This window comes from Eucyclogobius newberryi, unplaced genomic scaffold (genome assembly GCF_026437365.1).
Source record: "Eucyclogobius newberryi isolate DKJ021-1_F unplaced genomic scaffold, fEucNew1.0.hap1 SCAF_17, whole genome shotgun sequence".
Taxonomy (NCBI): Eukaryota; Metazoa; Chordata; class Actinopteri; order Gobiiformes; family Gobiidae; genus Eucyclogobius; species Eucyclogobius newberryi.
The window spans coordinates 21,823,024-21,848,786 of record NW_027315801.1 but is presented as its reverse complement, the minus strand read 5'-3'; the positions used below and the strand labels follow the sequence as shown (position 1 = coordinate 21,848,786).

General features: G+C 41.5%; 1 protein-coding gene across 1 annotated transcript in view; it reads left to right on the top strand.

Moving 5' to 3' along the window:
- The first annotated feature begins 5,047 nt into the window (after positions 1-5,047).
- Positions 5,048-25,763, top strand: part of plxna3 (plexin A3) — a 59,381-nt gene continuing 38,665 nt past the window's right edge. Inside the window, exons 1-5 of the mRNA XM_072449428.1 lie at positions 5,048-5,099; positions 18,800-19,186; positions 20,013-20,203; positions 22,769-23,316; positions 24,435-24,599. Of these exons, the coding sequence (XP_072305529.1) occupies positions 18,864-19,186; positions 20,013-20,203; positions 22,769-23,316; positions 24,435-24,599 (1,227 nt within the window). The 5' untranslated portion in view covers positions 5,048-5,099; positions 18,800-18,863. The remainder of the gene's footprint in view (positions 5,100-18,799; positions 19,187-20,012; positions 20,204-22,768; positions 23,317-24,434; positions 24,600-25,763) is intronic.

The window sequence follows — 25,763 nt, the reverse complement described above, 5'->3', positions numbered from 1 at the left end:
TCGCCCGTGCGGACTGATACAACACACACGTGCGTTTGTTTATTAGCGCAACGGAGCGCATCGCATCTCTCGTCTCCCGTAGATTTCTGTCCACTTCTGCGTCAGCTCGAACTGTCTTTCTCCGTCTTCATTTTGCCCCGTACACTGGGGAACTATATTATGATAGATCCATGCGCTTAGGCACGCGTAAACGTGGGCACGAACCGCACGCGGCTGCAGGTGAGCGGTAGGTGCGTTTTATGATTGATACGTGGCAGGACAAATTTATCCACGCCACGAGGAAATATGATAAAAAATTTGCTGAAAAAAATCGTCCATACCACCTTTAACAATAATGAATTCAGTTTCCGTGTTAAACTGTACTTATGGTTGTGTCCACAGGGAGGCAGCACTTTCACACATTTACCACATCTGGATTTACCCCTGAATTTACCTTATTCTGGCAGGTTTATATATGAGATCAAGATCAGACGTGGTTTGAATTTATTTGAGTCCTTCTTTAATTTTGCTTTAGACCTGAAATAGACCTAGAAAAAATGTCAGTTATTTCTATTTTTTATTCCAAGTTTTTCTTAGTGAGATGAACATGATATATTATTTCATCCAGACCACAGTGGACCAATGAACCACATTTCTTAATCAGATCTTTGACCCAACCTTGTTCAGTAGCGTGTTCTTTTATCTGTAGTAAATACTTTAAGGCTTCGCGTTAAGTGAGAACTAAACAGTGACTTCATCAGGTCACAGTGACAGGGCTTCCTGCTGGTCAAATCACCCAGCCTTAAACAAACACACAGCTTGAATGAGTCAAAAGGACTGTGTCAAGTTCTGAAAGGCATAATGGATTCATCTTTAATAAGAATGAACAATTTGCACAGGATTAGATTTGTGCACATTTTAAAGTCCAGGAGCAGTCACATTTGAGAGAGCATTGAAATATGAACAACTAATACGCAAATCCAATTTCCGAACATGTTTATAGAGGTTTAAACTACAGGGTTTGCAGGTTTATACACCATTTCATACAGGTTTATACAGTAGATATCACGTCTGGATATTTGTATTTTGTAGGACACTTTCTTACCAAAATAATTGCTGAATGTAAACATTTTTATCCATTCAAATTGCACTTTTAGTGAGATTAAAAATAATTGTACAACCTATTGAGCAACTATGGGCTTGAGGCAGTTGTTGACGTCAGTAACACCACTGCACTGGTCCTGTAATACAGATTTATTAGTCCAGATTCAGTTCTGCGTTAGATCCTGGCTGATCCCTCGTTCAGTCCTGGTTTAGAGTTGGTTCAGACCCGCTTCAGTCTTAGTTTAGTTCTGGTTTGGTTCAGGTTTGGTCCCGGTCTTAGGTGTTCTCTCTCCTGTTGCTAGGCGACAGAGGATGAAGCCTTTGAAGTCCTGGTGATTTTTTTCTGATGAATCAGGTCACAGTCTGAGTTTCCACGGCAACAGCAGAGAGGGGCGGGGCAAGGACAGAGGAGACGCGCAGGGAGGAGAGAAGGAGAGAAGAGGAGGGAAGGGAAAGAGAGAAGACGGAGGTGAAAGAGGAGCAGAGGAGTCCTGTGGTGGGACTAGAGGCTGTTGGTGGAATTGCAGGTTTGGATTATTGGTCTGAGAGAGAATCCAAAATGATAACAGAAGCATGACGAGCATGTTTATCTGATCCAGAGGTGGTTTGAGTTACTTTCCTCCACTCCTGATTGTCACGTTCAGTGCTTTTTTGAAGGCGCCAGTTCAATCCCAGCTCAGAGTTCATGTTGTGTCTATGGAGACACATATATATAAATACAGACAGAACAAACACAAGACCAGAAAGTGAAAAGATAAAATCAAGTCATGTTATTGCCTTTAATGCTGCAGCCAAAAGTACATTCCACAGACAAATCCGTCGATCATTTCCATTGTTGGAGTTTTACATCCAAGATACATGGTTTTAAAGTCAAATTAAATATTGGAATCTAAGATCTCAAATACACATGATAAAGATGAGCTGCAAGTGTGTGTGTGTGTGTGTGTGTGAGTAATTGGTGGGCGGAGCAGCCACAAGTGACTTTGAGTGTCTGGAAAAAGCATAATATTAGGCTATAACTAAAGCTCTTCTGGCAATTATTCTTTCAGTGAATATATTAGTTCGTTGACGAGAAGGACGCTGCTGAGGACACATATGTATAGAGTATATTTATAACAAAATAGAGAAACTTTAGAGGTCATTACTGCTTTGTGAGTCATAAAACCTCTTCTCTCTGCACATATGTTTTAAAGCCTGTGTGTAGTTCAGCAAATTCTTTTTCACTTATCAAATTAGTTGACATTTATTCATGTAATCGATTACTTTAAATTAACCAATGAACTTGTTTGCTCTGCTATGACATCACTATTTATTTTCGTCCATCATTCATTATATTGACTTCTTGAATTTGGGACAAAATAAGGAAACTTACTCACATTTACCATCGAAAACGTCTGCAATTTGCGCATGACATATATTTTGATCTCCACTTACTTTTCCTTCCTCTTTCTCCAGAACAATGCTCTTTAATATTTACATTAAACAATCTTAAAATAGAGGTAGATTGCACAAGTCCCTCTCAATGCGTAACTGTGGCAGAGTGGTTATCCTGGACTCTTCTGATCTGTGTACTGCTGTTTACAGACAGTGACCACAGACCCTCTTTCATTTATTTATCCTCTCCAGAAGTTTACCCGCTCATGTTTGTGCTCAGGATGCGTTTTAGTATCTCTTTGAGGACTTTGTCGTTCATTTGTAGACGTGTGTTTCTACTTTGAAGTTTTATTAAACAAACGGCGCAAACAGCTCATCATTAAACACTGAAAGATTATTTGTTTATGTAAATGACCCCACAATAAAACATACACAGAGTCAATTAATGAATACGGAATTAGGATAAAGAAACTGTTTTATGGGTTATTTTGAATTGTGCTGGTTTTACAGGTCTTGTAGAGGGTTAGTTCTGTGTTTAGTCCAATATTTGATGTGATATTCATTTGAACAATATGTAATTTACTGTAAAAACAAAACAAATAGTTGAAAGTTGATCGTAAGCTTTTTGTTTGTACTAAATATATTGTGTACTTTAGAAATTAGCAAGAAATCACCCAATCTCTGAAATGTCCCACACGTATTACAGTTTTGTATAGGCTTTGTAAATGCTGTGTCCAGATGTGAGAGGTAATTTTATTGTGAAAGTCTGTTATGTTTACAGCGGCTGCTTCATTTCCTATCTGTGAAGAGGTTCATCTAAGAAACCACACTCTTTTATCAAACACTTCAGACTGGTTTTACAGGAGTCTGGGGAGACCGAGGGGAAAAGGAAGCAAGGTTTTACTGTTGCTTCAAAAGGAAAAAAAAGGAAAAAAATTGGAAAACTTCAAAAAGAGGAACACAAGAAGTATTTCTCAGATCAGAAATGATAAGTGTTGTTAAAAGACAGAGCGACTTCAGTCAAAACAATCATGTCAAATGTGGATTTTCCAACTGATCTTGCATCAAATCAGGTGTATTTTAAGTAACACGCAAAGAGAGTGAACTTGATTAATTTATAGCGACAAATCAGACTTTATCCAACCACAAAAACAGCACGTTGACTAAGGACATTCTATTCCCTGCTGCCATCTCTGCAGTTAAAAATTAATTAAGACTTAACAAGGTCTGATGTTCGGTCTAGACAAGGAATTAGTCCAGGTTTGGGTTCTGACCTGGACCAGTTGAGTTTAGGTTTGTTTTAGAGCGACTGATGATGAGTTCTGAATTAGATCTGGTTTGACAAAAGTGAAATGCACTTGAGAAAATTACATATCGTGCACGTTCCCTCAGGTCACCGTGTACAGGACAGCAGCAGAGAAGACGAGACCATCTGGACTTGGGTTGGGTCTGGTCCTGGTCCAGGGTTGGGTTCAGGGTTTGGGCTCGATCCTGGTTTTTGATCAGGTAAATTACAGAGGGCCTTAAACACATCGGGATAATTACAGACGTCTACAAATACAGTGAATGCGCCGCACTCTATTCTGAGATCTGGACCAGGGGCTTCTGCAGGGACCAGAGCGGGCATGGGCTAGACCTGCTTTGGTCCTTGTTTCTCCCTTGGCTCTGCAGCAAATCTCAGCTGCTTTTTAAATACAATGTTCACTTTTATTTTCAGAAGAGCGGTAGGCATGCACACACACAGAGACTATAGTTTTTCAATAGTCTATATCAAATTAAAGATGATGAACAGATACAAAAAGCGACATAGATCCAGTGAGTGTGCTATTTTCCACTAGAGACTTTGTCAGAATGTAAAATAAAAACAGCAGCTTTAGTCACTTCCTCTGAGCATGAGACAGAGTAAGTCATTGGACATGTTGAAACAGACTAAAATAAGGACAAAACAAAGGAGACTAAACACAGGACTAAACCAGGTCTAAACTAGTAATAAACCAGTACTAAGCCTGGACTAAACCAGCTATAAACTGACGTGGCCAGGGCATGCATCAGGTCTAAGTTGAGTCGGAACCAAAGCAGGTCCAGTCCAGTCCATCCATCAGTCTGGTCCGGTCCACATCTGGCTGTGGAGCAGAAAAACAGCAGATTAGGACCGGACTCCTCCATTAGCCCGTACTCACAGGGACTCAATAATTCCACCTAAGAATCGACATTTCTCTCCGAATATGTCAATCAGAGGCTTAAGAGTAACTTCACTACCCTGGTACACATTTATAACAACAAACCCCCAAATGCAGAGTGGGCTTGTGTTACTGTACGGTGTTCGGAGACCCCTCCCCCCGCGCGGCCCCGCAGTGGTTTGCTCCACGCTGGGGGGCTGCGCGTCGCGGAGCAGGGGCAAAGCGAGCCGAAGCAGCCAGTGTGTGTGAGTGGGCCACCGCGCCGCTCTCTAACCGCGTCTTTTTCCCCGGGATTTACCTCCACTCTCCAACCCATAAACCTGGACCCAGCCCGCGTCCTCCCGTCCTGGTGCGAGACGGCTCCGAACGCGCGCGACTCACGCTCCGGAGGAACTCAAAGCGAGCGCGAGGCGGAGGAGACGCCGCGGCTCGAGCGCACTGGTTCTACGCTTCTTGCTCCAGGTGCGTTGCGGTTCCGACGCGGTCCGGGACGTGTGTTTCGGGGGGGGGGGGGGGGGGGTCGGGGCGCGTGTGCTGGGGGGGCCGTGGCGCGTGCTCGGCGTGCGTGAGGACCTGCTGGATGTGGGGGTGTCGGCGCGTGAGGTGGGGTGTCTGTGTGGATGTGAAATGGGGGAGAAAAACGCCGCCCCTGCCGTAAACCTAGCCCACCACCACTGCTCCTTTTACCGCATCTGCCCGTGTAACAGCGGCGTTTGGACGTGTTGTTTTGGATGGGTTTTCCTGCGCGTGCACGTGTGTGTGTGTGGGGGGTGTTCGTGCGTGTGATGGTTGAGACCCCAGGTGGAGCTGCGTGCACGCGCGTGCCTCATATCAGCCGAAGCGCACGCGCGGCTGTTGAGGTCCATTTTGAGGGAAGCGTAAAAGGGGCGCACACGATAACAAGATTCCCAGCGCTTGCGGTTTCGCTTTTAAGCAGAACCGCAGGCGATACGCCGCGTTTAGCGTGTGTGCACGCGTGTGCGAGAGCGTGTGCGTGAGGGGAGAGTGCTAATGGGGGAGGAAGGAGGGGGTAGTACATCCATTAAAGAAGAACAAAGGGGGAGGCTGCAGGGAGAGGCGTCCAAACGGGGCGAAAAGAGGTGGAAAAGGACGATAAACGTGGTAAATGGACAAACGTCAGGCCTTCGGACCGAGCCAGAACCAGGGTTCACCTGGAGATGAACAGAGCTGCTTCAGAGGACGGACTGGGGCACATGCAACAGAGTGTCTCATCTTCACTGGGCTGAAACATCACTTAACCCGAGCTCATGTGGGCAAAGAGCCTGAGTCACAACAGCAGGCCAAGGTCTAACCCAGGTCTAACCTGGCCAAGGTGGGCTACAGGTGTGACTCAGCTCGGCACAAACCTGGTACACTCCGGGTCTGTTCCAGGAAGTCTCTTCTACAGGTCTATACCAGGCATAAACTAAGACTGGTTTAAAACAAGACCTGGGTCCTGTTTCTGAGCAACGTCTAAGCTGGAAAAGCCTGTCACATTTGTGAGATTGATGGATAGATGTTGGTGATATCTCAGATCACTCATCAATCACTCTAATGGTTAATCCTGACTTTGGCTCCGGTTCAGATCAGAGCACAACAGGTTTTAGACCTTGTGTCATTATCGGGAGGCTAAAAAGATGCCCAAATGAAGAAAAACACATTATGACATCTGTTAATGCTCACTTAAAGTCCAGCAATATACATGAAACTCTGCACTTACCCAGTTCTAAAGCACAGGCCTGAACCTCTCTCATCATCAATCAGATATGCGATATTGATTCATGTATTTTGTAGTGTGCCTAAGAAATGCAGCTCATATGTCTGCGATCATCAGTCACAAAACTGATCAATCAAGACCTGAATCTGAGAGAGGCCAGAGTTTAGGTTTCACCATTGGAGTCACTTAAAACCTGAGCTCGAGAAGTATAAGTAATAGCAAAGATTTAAAAACAACAACAACAAAAAGGTGCTAAAAGTGAAATTAGTTTTGCATCCGTTATATGTGTATTATATGTAGTTAATGCACAATAGAACGAAAGTGTTAGAATAATAACATTTCTCTGCTTTCTCTGCCTCAGTCGAAACGTCCTGAAGCTTTTAATTCTGTTTTTGTTGAATCTGCTGCTCACAGTCTGAGGTCGGAATTTGTTAAAGGAGCCATATGTCACACACTAATGGGATTTCCTCCTGCAGTCCTGGTTTGGTACTAGCCGAGTCCCGGTTTAGTCCGGGTTTAGTCTTTGTTTAAACCAGATTTAGCTTTGCTTTACCCCTGCGATAAATAGTGGCACTAAAATGATGTTAAATCCAGACTTAAATTGGAAAGTGAGCTTGGTGGGCTCGATAAAAGTGGCAAAACTTCTAAACCAGGTCCAAACCAGGTCTAAACCAGGCTAAGTCTAGGTCCACACCCAAGAGTTCTAATGTAATTGAGTGGCTGGTTATGGGAGAGGGTCTTACATTAATATTTATGTTGTGTCATTCTGCATTTGTGAAACTGTACGTCACGCGGACTAATGGCTCCTTTAGTACCAGGTTTAGTCATCTTTTAGCTCTGGTCCAGTTCTCGGGCCGGATTTAATTCTGGTCCGGACCCGATTCCGTGTGATTTTTCAGTGCTGGTTTAGCCTGGGTTTACTCCGGACGTAGTGTCCCGCGTGTGGCGAAGGCTACAGTGCGGTACAAGCAGTCCTGTGAAGAGGTTATTATGGGCTATATGGAGCAGCGCTGACCTTGACCCAGGTGCGTCCCTCCTGCACACGCTCACAAGTATCGATCGGCTTTATGTCTGGTCGTTTTCATAATTCATTTATCGTATTTTTGCTTAAAGATTTGTTTCGGGCCGGACATTAAACAGATCCGACACTTTTTCTTTGCGCGGTGGACAGGAGAAAACCGTCCTCTCGTTCAAACACATCCAGGAAGCTATAACGGACCCAGACTTCCTCAAATCCCCGGACCAGGGACAAGAGTCTGGACTAGAGATTAGGCCAGAGAATGGACCATGGACCAGGTATTAAAGATCAGAGCAGCACTTCCTCCAGAGACCAGCGCCAGTCTCACAGGAGGGCCAGGTCAAACTCATTCTTTTCAGAACAGTTGATTTATTTATTTTGCTGTTTGAACCTTTTCTTAAAGACTTTAAAGCCACTGCACCTGATTTTTACTCTCTTATAAATGTGTGGGGGGAGTTTTTCTCACTAAGTAATGGTTGTCAAACACCAAAGTGCCACCAAAGAATAGATTTGGCTTTTCTGAGTAGCACCAGATCTAAATCAGGTCTTTAACGGGATTATTTCAGGGCTAAATTGGAGCTAAACAAGGTCTTAATTAGAAATACACCATTACCACCATAGTTATAACTAAGAAATGACTCAAGGAAGTGCAAGAATGTGGGGAAAAAATGCATTTAAATTACAGGAACATATATATCTGTACTGCAAAACAGATGATTATTATTTTTTACTGAAGAATAGTTGGTAACAGGTCCGTTTATTAGTTTCTTTCTTTGTGAAATGTCTCAAAATGTTAGCCATGTCTTGCACTCAGTTGCAGAGTGGGCTTTTGTAAGTGTATTACATCATGTCGGCACATTTAATCTCATTTGTTCTTAAAGTATTGTCTGAGTGCAGGTAGAAATGGAAATACTTTGAACAATATTCTAATTACATTGTTTTGTTCTGAAATGTGTTGTTCATTTAGAGATTTGAGACGGAAAGCCATGAATCGCTCTGTGGAGCCTTATTAGTCGACTAATCATTTTATTGGGATTTGATATGAAATCTTGGAATGAGTTTTCTGGAATGAATTGTAAATGTATTCTGCAGAGGTGGATAATACTTTACACTTAACTGTTACTCGAGTGCAGTTTTCTTCTGACACCATAGTTTTACTTCTGCTTGAGTAATATTTAGTTTGAAGTAACAATACTCTTAAGCTTCTCACCTCTTCCCTCTTCAACTATTTTGTGTTTGTTAGATACAAATATGCAATTTATTTGTACATATATGATCGGATCATAGAGATACTTTTGAGAGGTTCAATACACAAGGCAAATTAAGAATTTGTTGGCATCATCAGCCTAAAGTGTTAAGATCAGGGAAGTTAAACTGTGTCTTTATATACTGACATTTCTTTGGTTTGATAATCAAGACCTAGTCACTGAAATAAATGATCGTTTGTTCAACAATTGTGGATCTTGTTGGTGTGATAATTTGTCCAGGTTTGGTCCATGGTGGATAAGGTTTCAAAAGTTTCATTGTTTTTTAAGTTGAGACTTTTCAACTGCCATACTGATAACATTTGAAACTTTGAAACCTTTTCTTCCAGTTGTGCATCTTGCTTCGGATTTTTCTTTCCTCAGCCAATCTGAGAGAGACCTTACTAAACTGAATCTTTCTTACTCAAAATAACATAATATTTGATGAACTGGAATAGCTGAATGTCCCTGGCCTCTCCACTCCTCCTCGTTTGAGTGCACATGTATCTCATATCTGTGGATGTGTCTGTAATGACAGGCTGGGGCTGATTTTAGGGTGGAGTCCCTCAGCGTCAACCCAGACTCTGACCAGAATCCTCCCAAAATAAGTCCAGCTCCCTTCACCTCTCTCATACTCCCTGATAAACGTGCAGCACTTCAAATGCTCTAGAACACCTACATCCGTTTATTTACGCCATGGCACAAAACACAAGAGTTAGAATTTAGTGTGAGTTGTAGACTTTGGACGGAAGCCTCTCGAGACAAAAAGGTTTAAATATGAGCAGTGGAAGGTGGAGACGTTTCCTTTTGACCTTTTGAATTTACAATGCACAAAGTTATCTAAACAATGAGGTTTGCACAGCGCATGATTTACAGCGTCCTAAAGTAATACTGGCACCAATGGGGAAATCTGACCAGAGGGTTGGAAAAACAGTTTTTGTACACATTTCTGTCATTTAGAATATATATAATTTGCCTTAACTGATATGTTTAGTGTGTGAGAAATACTTGTCTTGTAGTTGGAGAAGATGCAACATTTTTTGTGTCATGTGGATAGACAGTCAGACTTTTCTGGTGGATGCTAAAAAATACTTTAAATGTGCTGTACCTGATTTGTACTGTCTTAAAGGAGACTTATTGTGCGAAGTTGACTTTTATGAGATTTTGACCATATTGTGATTGTTCCCCCTTCTCATTAAACTACTGGAAGTTGTATTCAGAGTGATTCATGCCAGTTGTATGAAGGGACTTTTGTGTATGAGAAAGCAGACTTGGATGTTCATCAATATTTAGTGTATTACATTTGCACACAAAAGTGAAAAACATGCAACATCCCAGCCTCCCACATGAGGGTGAACACCTATCTTACTGAGCTAAACTCCCATACCTGTTACAACGGCTGAATGGTGTAAATGGGTTTCCTGACCAGGCAAGACCACACGCTTTGAAAAGAATTTACAAAGAAGTTTTGGTCTGGAATCCAACCCAGTCGCTCCAGTTTCCAAAGGGAGTGATTGACAGGCAGATTAACCAATCAGACAAACGCATTGTCCTTTCGTGTCTAAACAAACATGGTGGCTTACAAGGAAAAAATAAAACAGACTGAGAAACGTTGCCGACTTCTGCTGAGTCAACAAGCGACGCACTAAACTCGTATTTGAGAGATGTCTTCTGCATTTGAGAGACACGTGACACAAATTAGCGGCGGTGGTTGGACTGGTCCATGCTTGAAGACTTTTTTTGACGCCCCCCCAATGGTCCAATTCCAGACCTTTCTGCATTTTAACAGAATGTAGGAGGGACTGGCTGGTCAGGGAAGTAAATAGGCTCACTTCACCAAATTCATTTAATAAATTAGCACTATATTATTAAAATAATGCCTGTATCTCTAACAAACACCTAATCATTAGAATAAACGTCCTACAGAGGGTGAGACTCATGGACATGAATTTTGCTCATGGACCCTTCTGTCCCCCCCTGCACCGAGTCCAGAGCACAGCCCAGGATGGAGCTGGACTTTGTCCAGCTTCTTCCTCTCCCTCTCTGTGATGCTGCTGCTTCAGCAGGCCACACCGTACAGGAGGGCTGATGCCACCACAGAGTCGTAGAAGAGCCTCAAGAGTGAGCCTCAAGCGGTCACTGGCTGACCATCCCCTCTTCCTTTTGTAGTTTGTGTGCTCTTTAAAGTCCGGGGCCTGCTTCTCAGCAGACAGAGACCTCCAGCACTCTCCCATCACTTGTTGACTGCATCTGAGTTAATGGTGCTGAGTTCTTCTATGATTTGCTGCCTCTGATCAGCGATGAACAGCATGAAGGCATCATGTGCTGGATTGTCTACCGGAAACCAACATGTCCTCAACGGTGACAGTGAGACAGGCCTTGAATTTGTCCCATCCCATTTCTTTCAGATAGGCCTCCACATCCATGCTATTGTCTGGCTCAGAGCTGACGGCAGGAGAAGATGGAAGACCAGCTCTTAACAATGTGAAGCCCAAAAAGTGAAGCAAAACCATCCAGGACAACCTCCAGAAAGGAGTCCAGTGCATTTTCTGACTGTGAAGATATAAAAAGTTTACTATCGATTCATGGAAAATGATGTATGTGATGCTATGAATTTTACAAATTCTATTGTCAATTATTTTCAGAAATCATCTTCTTGACAGTATATTTAAGTACGAAGACAAAAAAAGTCTGCAAATTTTAACAATAAATCACTTATCAACACAGAGGGGATTTTCCCTCTGGTTTATCAGGACAGGACTAAAAACTGTGCACTCACCAGTAGTACTCCAGTAGTTCTGACAGGACAAAGTACTTTTAGCCAACTGTTCGGTTGTTAAGACAAACAACACAGGAGTAAGAATACTATTATGATTTTTTTTTAGATGATTTGAATAATTATTTTGAAACTTGAAAGTCACTTGGACTGAAACAAACAAGAGTTTTAATGTATTTGTAAAGTCTTTGTTCTGGATCCTGTCCAGGTGTTTAAATATACAAACATATATAATATTATAATAGTATAATATTATACGGTTTAGGTTATAGTAGTTAATATGTTAAAGTTAAAAAAGCACAGGATGAATACAAACCATGTACAGCAGATAATCTCTCATTCACATTATGGTTTAAATTGTAGCCGTTTACACAGGATGCCCTTACTCACTTGCTTACGCCCTTACTATTGATTTTTACAGTATCCGTTTTTCTTCTTGCAAATACCAAGTTGGCAGTAGTTGTGGAGGGCCGTGTCCCCTCAGAGCATCCAACATTGAGGGTCCACTTGTATTTGAGCAGTTTGAGTTTGTATCTGAGCCACAGGGAGAACAGCCCTATCATGACTCAGAGATGTGACTGAAGTTAACACCAACTGTCCCTAATGTGCCCTGAATGTGGCCAACTCCACATATCACCTGGAAATACTATTCTTTCTCTCACATACACCAGTACAACTACTATATTGTCAGTGACCGGTGCAGACGGGGAACACTCCACAAGAGCTGCAGTTTAGGAGACGTTCATGTAACATGAACTTCTTGTTGACTTTTTGTTACTAACATTATGTTAATAACAAAAACTGTATGATAAGTCACTGTAGTGCACGATATACATTTATATATAATATAGGCTTTATATAAACGATGCTTTCACAATATATCTGTTCCGGGGCAGAATAGATTTTACTTTGGGTAAAGCCCCTTTAATGAAAACATGCATTATTACTGTGAAGGCTCGTATCCACAGATCTGATTTGGCCTGATGGAGTCACCTGCTTGTCTCTATGGAGTTAATGCCAAACTGTTGAGCAATCCAGACGAAGCAATAACATCTCCATGGAGACAAGCAAGTGACAGACCCTCCACCAGAAAGGTTATATAGCGCATCTTTACACATCTGCATTCTGAATCTTTAACTGCCGATTCTACCACAGAACCCTGACGTATGTGCGTGTGCGTAATATAAATAGTGGCTCTATCCAGTTTGGCATTTGCGATTTCTTGTGGTGTGGCTGTGGATGATAAATAATAAATGTCCCGTTCTCTGTGTGGGTCATTAAACGCCTCAGTCTTAAGCACAGCAGGACGCTTACTTTTCCAGACAGTGAAGGGGTCCGAAGATAATTAAAGACCAGCTGACACTTTCCCACCAATTCAGACTTTTTAAACTTTTGTTTCAGTTCAATTATCAATACAGTCTATTTATATTTGCTCATTCATATTTTTACTAAACTTGATTCATATTTTGAACAATTGTTTGGAAGGATATTGGGGGCAATGCATTTAACCATTCAGGTTAAATCCAGGAAGCTATCAAAGACCAGGACTTCCTCAGACTGGGACCAACCCGAGACGAGCTGGTCCAGGGCCCGTCTAAGACCAGTATAAGACCAGTCTGAACTCCTCAAAGTGGTGACAGGACTCTATTGTGTCAAACCGGAGGAAATGAGAAGTGCTTCCTCTGTATCGGGGCTGATGCAGTGCAGTGTGGAGCTGTGAATATTACCTGCTATAGTTGGTGTTCAGAGATAATGTTCTATTATTGTAAACTATATGTTTTTGTGTAGGACTGATATGGTGCTGTGGGTTAAACATTTGCCAAACAATCGGGGGGTCAGCGACAGTTCTATTTTCGCCAAAGACCCTTAGGCAAGACAATTCACCCACAATGACTAATCAAGTCTCTGTGAGGGGCCGGTTGTGGAAGGGTCAAATCACCATGAGACCCATCCATTTTTGGGACCATGAAAACCTCTTAACTATTTCCCCCCCATTCCTTTGTATTGTTCCAACACTGCAGCTAATGTTACGATTATTGTGAGAAAAACATCACGATTTAACAATTATTCACGATTATTATTGAGACTGTGTGAAATCTCCTCTCACACATTACTATTTCTCAAGTTTGTCTGAATGACACAATAAAGTAAATGTGACAAATACAGCGAGATAAAAAAGTACTTTGATGTATTTTTGAACAAGAGATTGAGTTAAAACCACTTAATTGTGCTTCCCAAAAAGTCACAATTATTATTTTATGTCTTTAAACGTGTTATTTGAGGATTGACTATTCAAATAAACGTGAAATGTCTGTAAAATGTATCCCAAAAGTGCAGAAACATCACCATCATTATTTGAAAGACGATATACTCAATATTCATTTAAACTGCAAAGATAAAAAAGCATAACAATATTATCTAAATTCTGATTTATTGCCCATATATATATTATAGTTTTTATAATATCCGTTTGTGCTGCGCTGGCTGCTATTGGATATTATGTAACATTATTCTTCACTGATTGAGATTGATTAATGATTTCCCCAGTGCTGAAAAGTGAAATGTAGAGCTACAACATTCAAATCCAATCGAGGGGTGCGGTCGTGTGCCCGTGTGATGGTAAGGCAAAGTGGCCCCTACGACGCAGAATTCCACGCACAACCTCGTGAGTGCAAAACGAGAGTAGAGCAGTTATTTAATCGCAGCAGTTGAGCTCAAGTGAGAGAGGAATCGTACTCGTAATGAGTTTAATGAAAGAACAGCTCCAGCGTAATGAGTGAGCGACAGAAGAGTTAGACCTGATTAGCACCCAACAGGAAACAGGAGCCGGACCAGCACATGCGGAGCTCTTGGCGGGGGAACGCGGGGGCGTGGTGGTGGTGTCCGGGGTCAATGTGTCGGTGAATGAGTGAGGGCCCCGGTGCAGCTGGACCCCGGACTGTAGTCTCCTCAGATCATACTTTTGAATACAGCTGTGTGTTTTCTAACGGGGAGTGTGAAAAGGCCACGTCCAGCTGGTGTGTGTGTGGCGCGCATCGGTCACTTTATACTTGTTTTCTGTTATAAAAAGTAGGAGATATTGGAAGAACTGTATTGATTTTGGGAAATTGAATGCGTTCATTTAAATCAGCTCTTAATGAACGAACCGCAGGAAACATGTAAGCAACTTGAGATATTTATAGAAATGTCAGTTAGTGTGAAGGCGGTGTATGTATTCTTCGTGTTCTTTGAGGTAAGAGTCAAGAGTGCTGGCTTTTATAGTTACTAGACCAGTGTGCTCTGTATCTGCGGAGCGCATCTCTTTTTGAATGAGAGGATTGATGGATAAAGACGATGAGTTGAGCGGATTCTCCCGAGGCTCTGGTCGGTAATAGATTTAAAGAGATCTGATCAGCTCGTTCCAATTGCCTTACTTCATGTTTTTTATTGCGATTGAGATTCATAGGGCGCGTCCAAAACGGAGAATCGGCTAATTCTTGCTTGTGACTTTAAACTTGTTTGACACCTTACCTGCTACATAATCATGGTCAGATTTTGCCCAAAAGGAACGTAATTACCTCACCTTAAATGTAGAAAAGTAAAAAAACATTCAGATCTGCCCTGGTGCATCACAACGCTGCCAAATTAGAACTTTAGACTGAAATTTGGTATTGGACAGTACAAATATTCATCCATTCACAACAATTTTCTCCAATTTCCTGTCTCCAATTTACTATTGATTGAATTACGGTACATATCTCTGACTGAGTGGCACAGTTTTGCCCCACACTATATACTGTGGTCTCATCAGATCCGCTGTATCTCCTCGGCGTCTGTGTGAGTGAGTGTGAATGAGAGCGCCTCAGTAACTCCTCACAAAGCTCCATTGTACTGCTTCCTGTTTCACACACGGTTTACACTGAGGGAGGGGAGGGGGGGTCTGAGGACCGGGTGCAGTAATGGGATGAAATGGGGCGATGTGCAGTGCTGTACGTGTTCGGAGGGCTCTGGTTTAGCAGCGGGTTGACAGATGGGGTAAAGGGCCGGTCGATACCCGTGCCTCCCTCGTCGGGCTTAAATCACGACCACCAATCACACAGTCGCCTTACACGTCACAGGTAAGGTGGGTGCTGTGATGTAGTGGGGCTTGAACCGGCAACCTGTGCGTAAATGTGCATGTCTCTCCTCGCACTGAGCTACTTTTAACGTGCAAGGACGAGCAATGTATTAGTAGTGCAGCTCGTGATATTCGTACATTGGTATAGGGTTGTCAAAAGTATCGAAAAGTAGACACTAAACGATACTAAAACTTGTATTGGAGCTATATATTCAAACATGTATTGATACTTAATCGTTTTTGAATGGACTTGACCTATTTTAGAACTAGTAAAAACTACATGGTAACTTTAATGAAACTATGACGTTATTTTGTGTTGAAAATTGTATTATGTTGTTTAAAAAAGGAGCTTTTTTTTTTTTTTTTTTACCATTCGTACTGAAATTGAGTTTGAAATTTTTGTATATTTTTTGTTAATATCTTTTTTTTTTGTAAACCAATCAGATGGTGAATTCCTGATATTTAGTCATTCCCAGTTTAGCTGAATCAAAATGGAATCAATTAATGGAATCAAAAAACAACACAAACAATTTATATCATGACAGTATTTTGTAATATGAAAAAGATGAAAAGTTAATTTGTTGTTCATTCCTTAATACATTGATGAAGTGGAAGTCCTATAAAAAAATATATAAATACCACAATTGTTTTTTTTTTTGAGATATGCAGTCTATGATTAAACATGAGCTCACAAAGAGACGGCAATATCTAATGTAAACAGTCATTGTTTCCTAAAAACGGAGTCCAGATGACTACAACTGAATCTTTTTTTTCTACAGTTCAAACAAAGATATGAAGTTATATTTCTGCACTAGTTAATTTTATGGTCCATTCACTTTTCGACGAGGCACATTTCAGCACGTTCCCGAAGCACTGCTAAAGTAACGTCTGCGATAATCCAAATGTTTGTTTTTTTTGTCAACATCACCCACTCCTATTGCCAAATATCAGATATAGGCCACAACTGCAAGACAAATATCGGATATTGAAAGGAAAAAATATCAAAAATATATTTCTATCGGCCCATCCGTGAATGAATGTGGCCTGGTCCGTTCTCACACTCATTACCCCCTGAACCCCCTGAACCCATATCCAGCCCCACCCCCCCGTGTGGACTGGTCTGACCCAGTTTCGGATCCAGTTTCTTTATTGAAAATGACAGAACAAAGAGAACGCGACCTCCTATCAAAAATGGCACACTCTCAAATGACTACATTGGCCAGTTCTCGTCTGCTGTTGGCTCATAAATCACGAATATTGACCCTAAATGTGAGTAGGTGCGATTGCAGACAGCGAATCCCCGCAGACGGCTTTAGTCCAGATCTGATCGTTCAGGGGCTTTTAGATTCAGAACCATCATCCCATTTGAGAGTCTGAGTGCGTCGTTCTGTCATCCTTTATCTTTCCACACCGAGTCCCGCCCTCGGCCCACAGTAGCAGTATCGGGTGAGATCCTTGTCATTGTCCGGGGGCCGACGGCGCGTCAGACGGGCGAGATCGGAGACATCGATCGGTTTGGTCTCTGATCTGACACCGCAGTTCGATGGAGCCGTTTTTGGCAGAGGCTCCTGCTCCTCGCTTCTGTCCAAACACGCTTTATTTACAGGATACAATTAGCCAAAACATTCACATAAAAACATTATGACCACTTTCTCTGTTTACTTTCAGCACATCGCCGTCGTTGATTCTGTTGTGATCGGAGCTACAGTTTATATTCGCCGTTGGGAGATATATTGTTGCTAGTATTTGTATTAGTGTGTCGGGGGAATGTGTTTATATATTGTATCGGTTAAACGACCCAATATTGAGAGATTTCTAATGGAAATGGAAGCGCAAAAGAGGTGGCTTTTTATTAAACAATCATAAACGGTACAACAAGAAATTATATTCTATCCAAGAATGCATTTTATTGTTTTTATAAAGCTGAAAAGTGAATTAGTAAGTGAACTTAAATGCGCTATACCTGATTTTTTACTGTGTTTTGAAAAAGGGAAAAATGTCTAGTTCAGTTTAAACTCTTTGCACTCTTTGTATTTCTCACTTACCTAATGCATTCTGAGCATACTAATTATATACTTATGAATATATATGAGTTTTTCACAACTCTCTGAGCTCAGAGCGCGTTTTGCTGTCACAGTAACGCTATGAACAGCTAGCATGCTAACAGTGCATTTCCTGCTTCACGGAGAATAAAATGCTCTAAATTAGATGAAGATGGCGCATTTTTACCCAAATAGATGCTTGAACAATAAATCTGTACTGGGGCAAAACATATTTTACTTTACTAAATGTAAAAGAAATGTAGGTACAGCCACTTTTACTACAAGATTACTGAAACTTCAAGATGGGCAAATGCCAGTCATCTGTATACGCCAAAATAAATGAATACAATTCTTCTTCTTCTTCGGTGTTTTATGGCGGTTGGTATCCAAGTGTTACATTACCGCCACCTACTGTAGTTGTTCGTCTTCAAAGTACCGTATTTTCCGGAGTATAAGTCGCACCAGCCAAAAAATGCATAATAAAGAAGAAAAAAAATATATATAAGTTGCACTGGAGTATGAAATGCGGTTGCAAATGTGAAAATAACAAATTAATATCACATATAAGTCGCTCTGGAGTATAAGTATAAATATAAGTATAAGTCGCACCCCGGCCAAAACTATGAAAAAAGGTGCGACTTGTAGTCCGGAAAATACGGTATGTGTTTTACGCTATACTGTATGAAAAAAAAAGAACAAGAATGAGAAAAAGAGAGAGAAAAAGATGGAGCTTCATACAATTCCTTCAGTTCGGATCACAGCGCACATTTATGTCCTCAAGCTTCAAGCCTTACTGTGGCTTGCATCTCCATAAACCTGACTCTTACCTGGGATTGAGAATGTTCCAAAGTATCGTTTTGACTTTCTTTTTCCGTGGAATCGTGCAGGTGCTGGGCCACCTCCGGAACGTTACATGAGACTGAACTATGAACTGCTGAACTTACTCAAGAATCATGCATTTCAGAGATCTAAATGAACCAAATTGAAATAATAACAGTTTAAATTGCATTAGCGATGTTGAGGACAGAATAGTTTTGGCCACTGTCCGTTAACATTAGCATTCACAAACTAGGCTGTCAACACAGCCTAGTGCAACACAAACACAAAACAGTTAATAAAATAGTATTGATGTGATGAAATAAGGCATGCAAAAAAAGAAGAAGTGTAAAATAGAAAATATGATATTGCGTTCCAATCCATTTCACCACAAACATTCCAGGATGATTTGTCGTTCTAACCCGTGTCTCTCTTCATTCTCTCTCGTTGCAGAAATGTTTTCCTGAATCTCCTGCGCCGCTCCTCCTCTCTCCCTCGGCTCCTCCTCTGCTCCACCATGCCCCCCCGGCCCGCCCTCCGCTCTCCCCCCATCCCGCTGCTCTCCCTGCCCCTGGTACTTCTGCTCCTTCCCTGCACCTCCTCGGTCCCCCTCTCCTCCTCAGCGGCGGACCCCGGTGGCAGAACGGTGTACCGCGCCTCGGACACCGCCTTCACTCACCTCACCGTCCACTCCAGAACCGGGGAGGTTTACGTCGGCGCGGTCAACCGGGTTCTCAAGCTCTCCACCAATCTGACGCTGCAGAGAAGTCACATGACCGGCCCGGTGGAGGACAACAACAAGTGCTACCCGCCGCCCAGCGTCCGAGCTTGTGCACACAGGTTACATTTCCTCTTCTCGTCCTCCTCTCTCACCGTTTGTAAAAGTCTTCCTCTCTAGCTTCTATAGTTTCCCTTGCAACTCCTCATTTAGATTTTTTTTTTAGACAGTTAGAAAAACAACGCAAACTTCCACCATTTTGTTTTTTCTCTTTTTATGTTATTAAACAAACTAAATGAACAGACTGAGTGACTATGCAAAATAAAAAATAAATAGATTTTCACCATACACCCGGGTATTTGGTTTGCAGTATTCTTCATTCTTCGGACAGTTCATCCGGAACATATTCACAGTGCGTCACTTTTCCCACATTTTGTTACAGCCTTATTACAAAAATTATTAAATGTATTATTTGCCTCAAAATTCTACAAACAATACCCCTTAATGACAATGTGAAAGAAAGTGGTTTAAAATCCCTGCAAATTTAAAAAAACAAATACTTTCCAGACGTATTGTACTTGTGCTTTAGATCTTCAGTTTGACAGTTTTTGATTCAAACTGGGATTGTTTGTGCACATTTTACACGCTTCTTTGAAATTAGTTTGTAGAGTCCTAAATTTGTATTTTGTTGTTACGGCAAATTACTAATAAAATAAAAAAATTCTGGCCTTAAGATTTATACAATAATTTACAAATAAAATTGCTTGAACAGCACTCACTCGATCCTAATTGTTATGAATGTTTCTCTTTGTCTAGATTTTTTTCATTGTTTAATTTCAGTGCCATTTTTCTCCATTTTGACACACAAATATTCAAATTCAACCATCCAGTTACTTAAACATGAAAGTTGCAGTGAAGTAAAGTGCGTCCTGCTTATCCCCGCCTCAGGTTGGACTGGTCCGATAATGTGAACAAGCTCCTGTTGGTGGACTACAGCGGGGACCGGCTGGTGGCGTGTGGCTCCATATGGCAGGGCGTTTGCCAGTTCCTCCGCTTGGACGATCTTTTCAAACTGGGAGAACCACACCACCGTAAAGAGCACTATCTCTCTGGAGCCCGCGAGGCCGACGGGATGGCAGGTACGGGATGCTTCTGTTTATTTAAAGTGTAAATGATGGGACGTGCCATTTTTACAGGTTTCAGAAGCGTTTGAAAAGTATTGCATTTGATGGTGCCAAATGTACTGTAAGGCCTCAAAAGCATTCAATTCTACAACAAAAATGTTACATTTCAAGTGTCTTAAATGTTCTTGCTTCTTGTATTTGTTGTAGTATTGTCTGAATATGTTTTAATTTTTTATGTTTTATGATTACATTTATCCACTCACGTGCATTATCTTGGTTCAAATATTGCTTTCAAATCCCATAACTTCATTTGAATGGTTATTACATTTAATGCCTTATAAATATATTTAATATCTAACACATCTTAACTTAAACTGATTTTCTTTTGTATATAAATTAAGTTTATTAAGGGGGACACAAAATATAGAATCTTTAAAACATCTTGTTCTAGTTAATCTGCATATTTTACAATCTATAATACTACTATCTAGAAATACTTTTTTTTAATGCCATTTCTTTTCAGTATTTATACCTGCTCAAATGACTCCCTAGTTTTGATTCTCGTTTTAAGTATCGATCGTATACATTTTGTTGTGTTGTTGTTTTAATGTGGAAAGATAGTGCATTCAGCCACTCATAAAGATACATTTAAAACACTGTGATTGATCATGGAAAACTGTGGGGGCCTAGTGGTTAGAACTACAGCACGTAATCAGGGCAATTTAACATGTCTCCTCCACGTTTTCACAAGACAACACGCATCACAACGTCAGCTATAGTTGAAAATACAAAAAAACAAGAACAAATTAGCAGTGCGGTGATGGCCGACGTGCAGACTTGACTGTAAAGTGACGACGCGGCGATGAAAGCGCACAAGTCCTGTGGCCTACTCGCCGTATCTTGATCCAAAAGGACGTTCTTGCTTCTCTCCTCACTTAAAAGCGTCATTTTGCCTACCCAGCGTTCTCCTCGCAGACGGAGTAGATTAAACCACCAGATTTTTTTCTGCTCGCGTCAGTTCGACAAAGCGCTTTGTAGTCGTCTTTGATCCAATCGTCACTCTCGCGTCTAAATATTTATGCCGTTCGGGGAGGAGAGGGCGTTTTGGCAGATTTTGGAGCAAAATGACAATCCGTGAAGAAGATGGACACGACTGACAGAAGTGGGCCTAACGCTCACTGTCTGGTGGGATAATGTTTTCACTTCACAGAGGGACGGGGAAGAGGCTGTTCTCTATCTTACGAGAACTGTTCATTCAAGCTGTAATAAAAGTGCATAGAGTTTTTGACTACTCACTTCACTAACACATAATTAATAAGGTTATATTTTGTATCTTGCTAAAAATAAATCCCTTGTCTGACCATTTTTGTGAAGTTTAGGATTTACCTTTCAGTTTTGACATGGGTAGCAGATGGGGCGGGACCTAACCCTAACTTGACCCTAATTGTGGAATAATATATTAGTTATTATTATTATTATTATTAATATTATTATTATTAGGGAATCATGTCATGCATCAACTGCCAAAGCGTGTCTAATTTAGCCAAAATACCGTATTTTCCGGACTATAAATCGCACCGGAGTATAAGAATAAGTATAAGTATAAACATAAGTATATGTCACACCCCAACCAAAACTATGAAAAAAGGTGCGACTTATAGTCCGGAAAATACGGTAGCTGTCTGACAATAAATTTTCGTCACTTAATGACATACTGTAGATGGAACAATATTTTTCAACCATTTTTCCAACTTCTTTCCAACTTTTTATCACATATCACACATTTACGACAACTATGAAGACCGTTCATATGTACCGTATGTTAAATTGAACAGGTTTAGACATTAGCTCACATTGTTTTTACTTGCTTTACCCATCAAAGGTCAGATCTGATAAAGAGTTTATCTCTCTGTTCCTGTGTTTGGCGGTTACTGGACACGGTTATAGAGCGTAGTGCAAGGGTGAGGATTTAAACCAGGGCCAAATCTATTAAAATTCTCTGCAGAATCTCCGCAGGCCATCTCTCCAGGTTCGTGTTTCTCTGTGGGGCCAATCTGCTCCTCTGCAGAAGCATCAGAAGAGGCCAAATCCCCTGTACACGTCCCTTTGTTTGCCTCAATTGCATGATTAGCAACTGTACCGTTCTTTCCCTGAACGTGTCCTTGTTTCATGATTAACAGTGTTGCCTGGGTGCAAACGTTCATCTTCATTCCTTACTGTAATTACAGAACGTGGAAGAGCATCTGGCTTAAACCGTACGAACTGAATTAGAAAGAAAAAAACAAAAGAATGTCAGCCCAAAGTTTAAATATAGTTTGTGTTTCACGTACGTTTGTTTGCAAGGAAAAGCATTGGAAAAAGCACAAAACTTTGTACTAGTACCATAAAGACCTGCCTGTTGTTCGTGGGTTTCAGAATGATAAAACATTTGCGCCGTTGCCATAGCAATCAAAATTCAAAATCTCTTGTGAATAATGAAAAGTGCTCAAAATGGCACCATGAAACAAAAAGCTAAAGCCCAGGACTAAAACTCTTCTGTTTACGCAGGTGTCGTTAACCTCTCTCTTTATTGCCTCTCAGGTGTTGTTGTGGGCGACGAGGACATGACCCCCGACCCCCGCAGGAAGAAGCTGGTCAAAGGCGGGAGCAGACTGTTCATTGGAGCCGCAATCGACGGGAAATCCGAATATTTCCCCACGCTATCGAGCCGCAAGCTCGTGTCCGACGAGGAGAGCGTCAACATGTTCTCTCTGGTCTATCAGGACGAGTTTGTCTCCTCTCAGATCAAAATCCCGTCCGACACGCTGTCCCTCTACCCCGCCTTCGACATCTACTACGTCTACGGCTTCTCCAGTCGCTCCTACGTGTACTTCCTCACGCTGCAGCTCGACACGCAGCTCACGCAGATGGACGCCGGGGGCGAGAAGTTCTTCACCTCCAAGATCGTCCGGATGTGCTCCAACGACACCGAGTTCTATTCCTACGTGGAGTTCCCGCTGGGCTGCACCAAGGACGGGGTGGAGTACCGGCTGGTGCAGGCGGCGTTCAAGCAGAAACCCGGGAAGAAGCTGGCTCAGGCACTGGGGCTGAGGGAGGACGATGATGTGCTGTTTGTGGTCTTTTCACAGGTCAGAGAGATTTCAAATGGACTTATTATTGACCCTGTTTTAAACATTCTAAAATCTGGAGTGGAGGCAAAACTGAAGTGGAACATGTGATCTCAATGGGGACATTAACAGATGAATTATACGCGATTTGTTTTTGAATAAGCAGTTATTACACATATTTAGCATTCTTGACAAAAGGTTTTACTGGGCAAATACTACAACTAATACAACTAGAAATATTAATTTTATTAACAGCTATATGACATACTTTACCACAGATTATACTTTTTGTGAAGGTCAAAAGCTCAAAATACTCAAATAGTATTTTTTATCAATCCTTTGCACCATTTCGATCCTGTAAATTTGAAATTATTACTAATTTTTGTTAGAAATATTAACAATTCTTACCATTTAGATTTGATGATAGTTAATCAATGAAAATGATACTCTACTTCTTTTTTTGCCTCCAGTCGCCTCCATGATTTGATGATTAAAGCTCTCAGTTGTGGTAGGACTTTTCAATTGGTGGAATTTTGATTATAATTACTATTACATTATCCACGATTACATTATTGCCCCATTGATTACAAAACTGGTATAATAAAAACCTCATAAACATAAATCATGAATCGCAAAACATTACTACTGGATGATAATGAGTCTTCCTCTAATTGTATATATTTTCCTCCTTGATTGAGCAACACTAACCAGTCGTCAACAGGGATGTAATCAGATATTATGTACGTAAATCCAATAGAAATGTATCAAATCATGTCTTCAGATGCGTTAATTGAGGTTTGATTATGAAACAAATGTGAAATGTTTTTAAATGGAATCACAAAAGTGCAGAGTCGTCACCTTACACCCTTTTTTAATCAGCTCTTTTCTTTTTGTAGCTTTTTTTTCCTCGATATTCAAAATGTTTCAAATCTTCAAACAACATTCACAATAATCTCAAAAGTATAAATATAGAAGCGCATCAGACTGCGAGCTCCGAGGCAAAAATGCAAAGAGAACGGCATTATCCACGGCCCTTTCGGCGCAGACAGCGCGACGTAACTATCGAACTGCGATCTGTTTAGTCCGAGTCTGACCTTTGTTTAGTCTGGTCCTAACCCGGGTCTCGGTCTGGTCTTCAGGGTCAGAAGAACCGGTCCAACCCGCCCAGAGAGACAGTCCTATGCCTCTTCACGCTCCACGACATAAACCTGGCCATGAGGGAGAGGATCCGCTCCTGTTACCGAGGGGAGGGCCGCCTCTCTCTGCCCTGGCTGCTCAACAAGGAGTTACCATGTATACACACGGTTAGTACCACACAACAGCGCTACACACAGTACTACGCAGAACTGCACCGCATTCTCTCAAGTATCTCACCCTGCGTTCACTTTGGATTCGAGTGTGTTCAGGTGTTTTTAGCTACTGTTTTTTTTTCTTTGCAAACCTTGTGCTAGCTTTTTTTCTTTTCACAAAATGCTTCTGGCAGATTTGAACAAACACAGCGGTATCTTAACATCTCAAAAAAAGACAGATAAAAGCCTTCGCAGTGTCATAATGTTCTTTCTGGACGCTGATCTAAGGAGAGTGTCGCAGTCGTTCCAGCTCCTGTTTTTTGTCACGTCTCTCCGCTCCTGTTTTGGTTTGGTTTCTGCCGCTTGGACTCACCCCAGTGGGCTTGTGCAGTATGGGATCTCGTGCAGTGTGTGTATGTGTGTGTGTGTGTGTGTGCGTGCATGCATGAGGGACTTTCCCCTGAGCTCAGTAATAACAGGCTGGTTCCACTGCAGCACGTGCTCTACTCTGTCATTAAACTAACTCCACTAAGGGCAGACCAAAACAGACCCAAACTAGAGAAACACGGCAGACTCAAACGCAAGCGAACGTGTTAAGAAAAAAAGGATGACGATATAATGTTGCAATCCGTACGGACTCGAAAGGAGATAAATGAACGCTCCGAGGCAAAAGTTAGGAAGATGATGACCCTTAGATTCACACACACATTAGCACAGACTGTCATTTACTTCCTGCTGGTCAGGCTCTGTCATGCTCTGAATGTCGACTTTCAGAAGAAGCTGTGACAATATAATACACATTGTACATTTAATAAAGATAAAAATCCCAAATGGTTATTATTATTTGATTGTATTATATGCATTTATTTGGCCGCCCTTAATCACACATGAAACAAAACGGTTGGACTTGCACCGGACTGAAACACAGTGGAACTACAGGTTTGGAGTCGGCGAGCTGACTCTGCAGATTGTGTTGTCATAAAATTAAAGCTCATTGCCAACTGCAGCAGAAATGTACAGAATCGGCCACTGCAGCAGCACGTCCAGTATTTATTTAATTGTGAATGTAAAATCGTTGCGCGTTACGTACTACTGCGCTAACTCAAAGGTAAAGCTATACATTTTAGGTGGAGTTTGCTGCAGTTATATTTAGTGTAATAACAGCCTGTATTTTGCCCT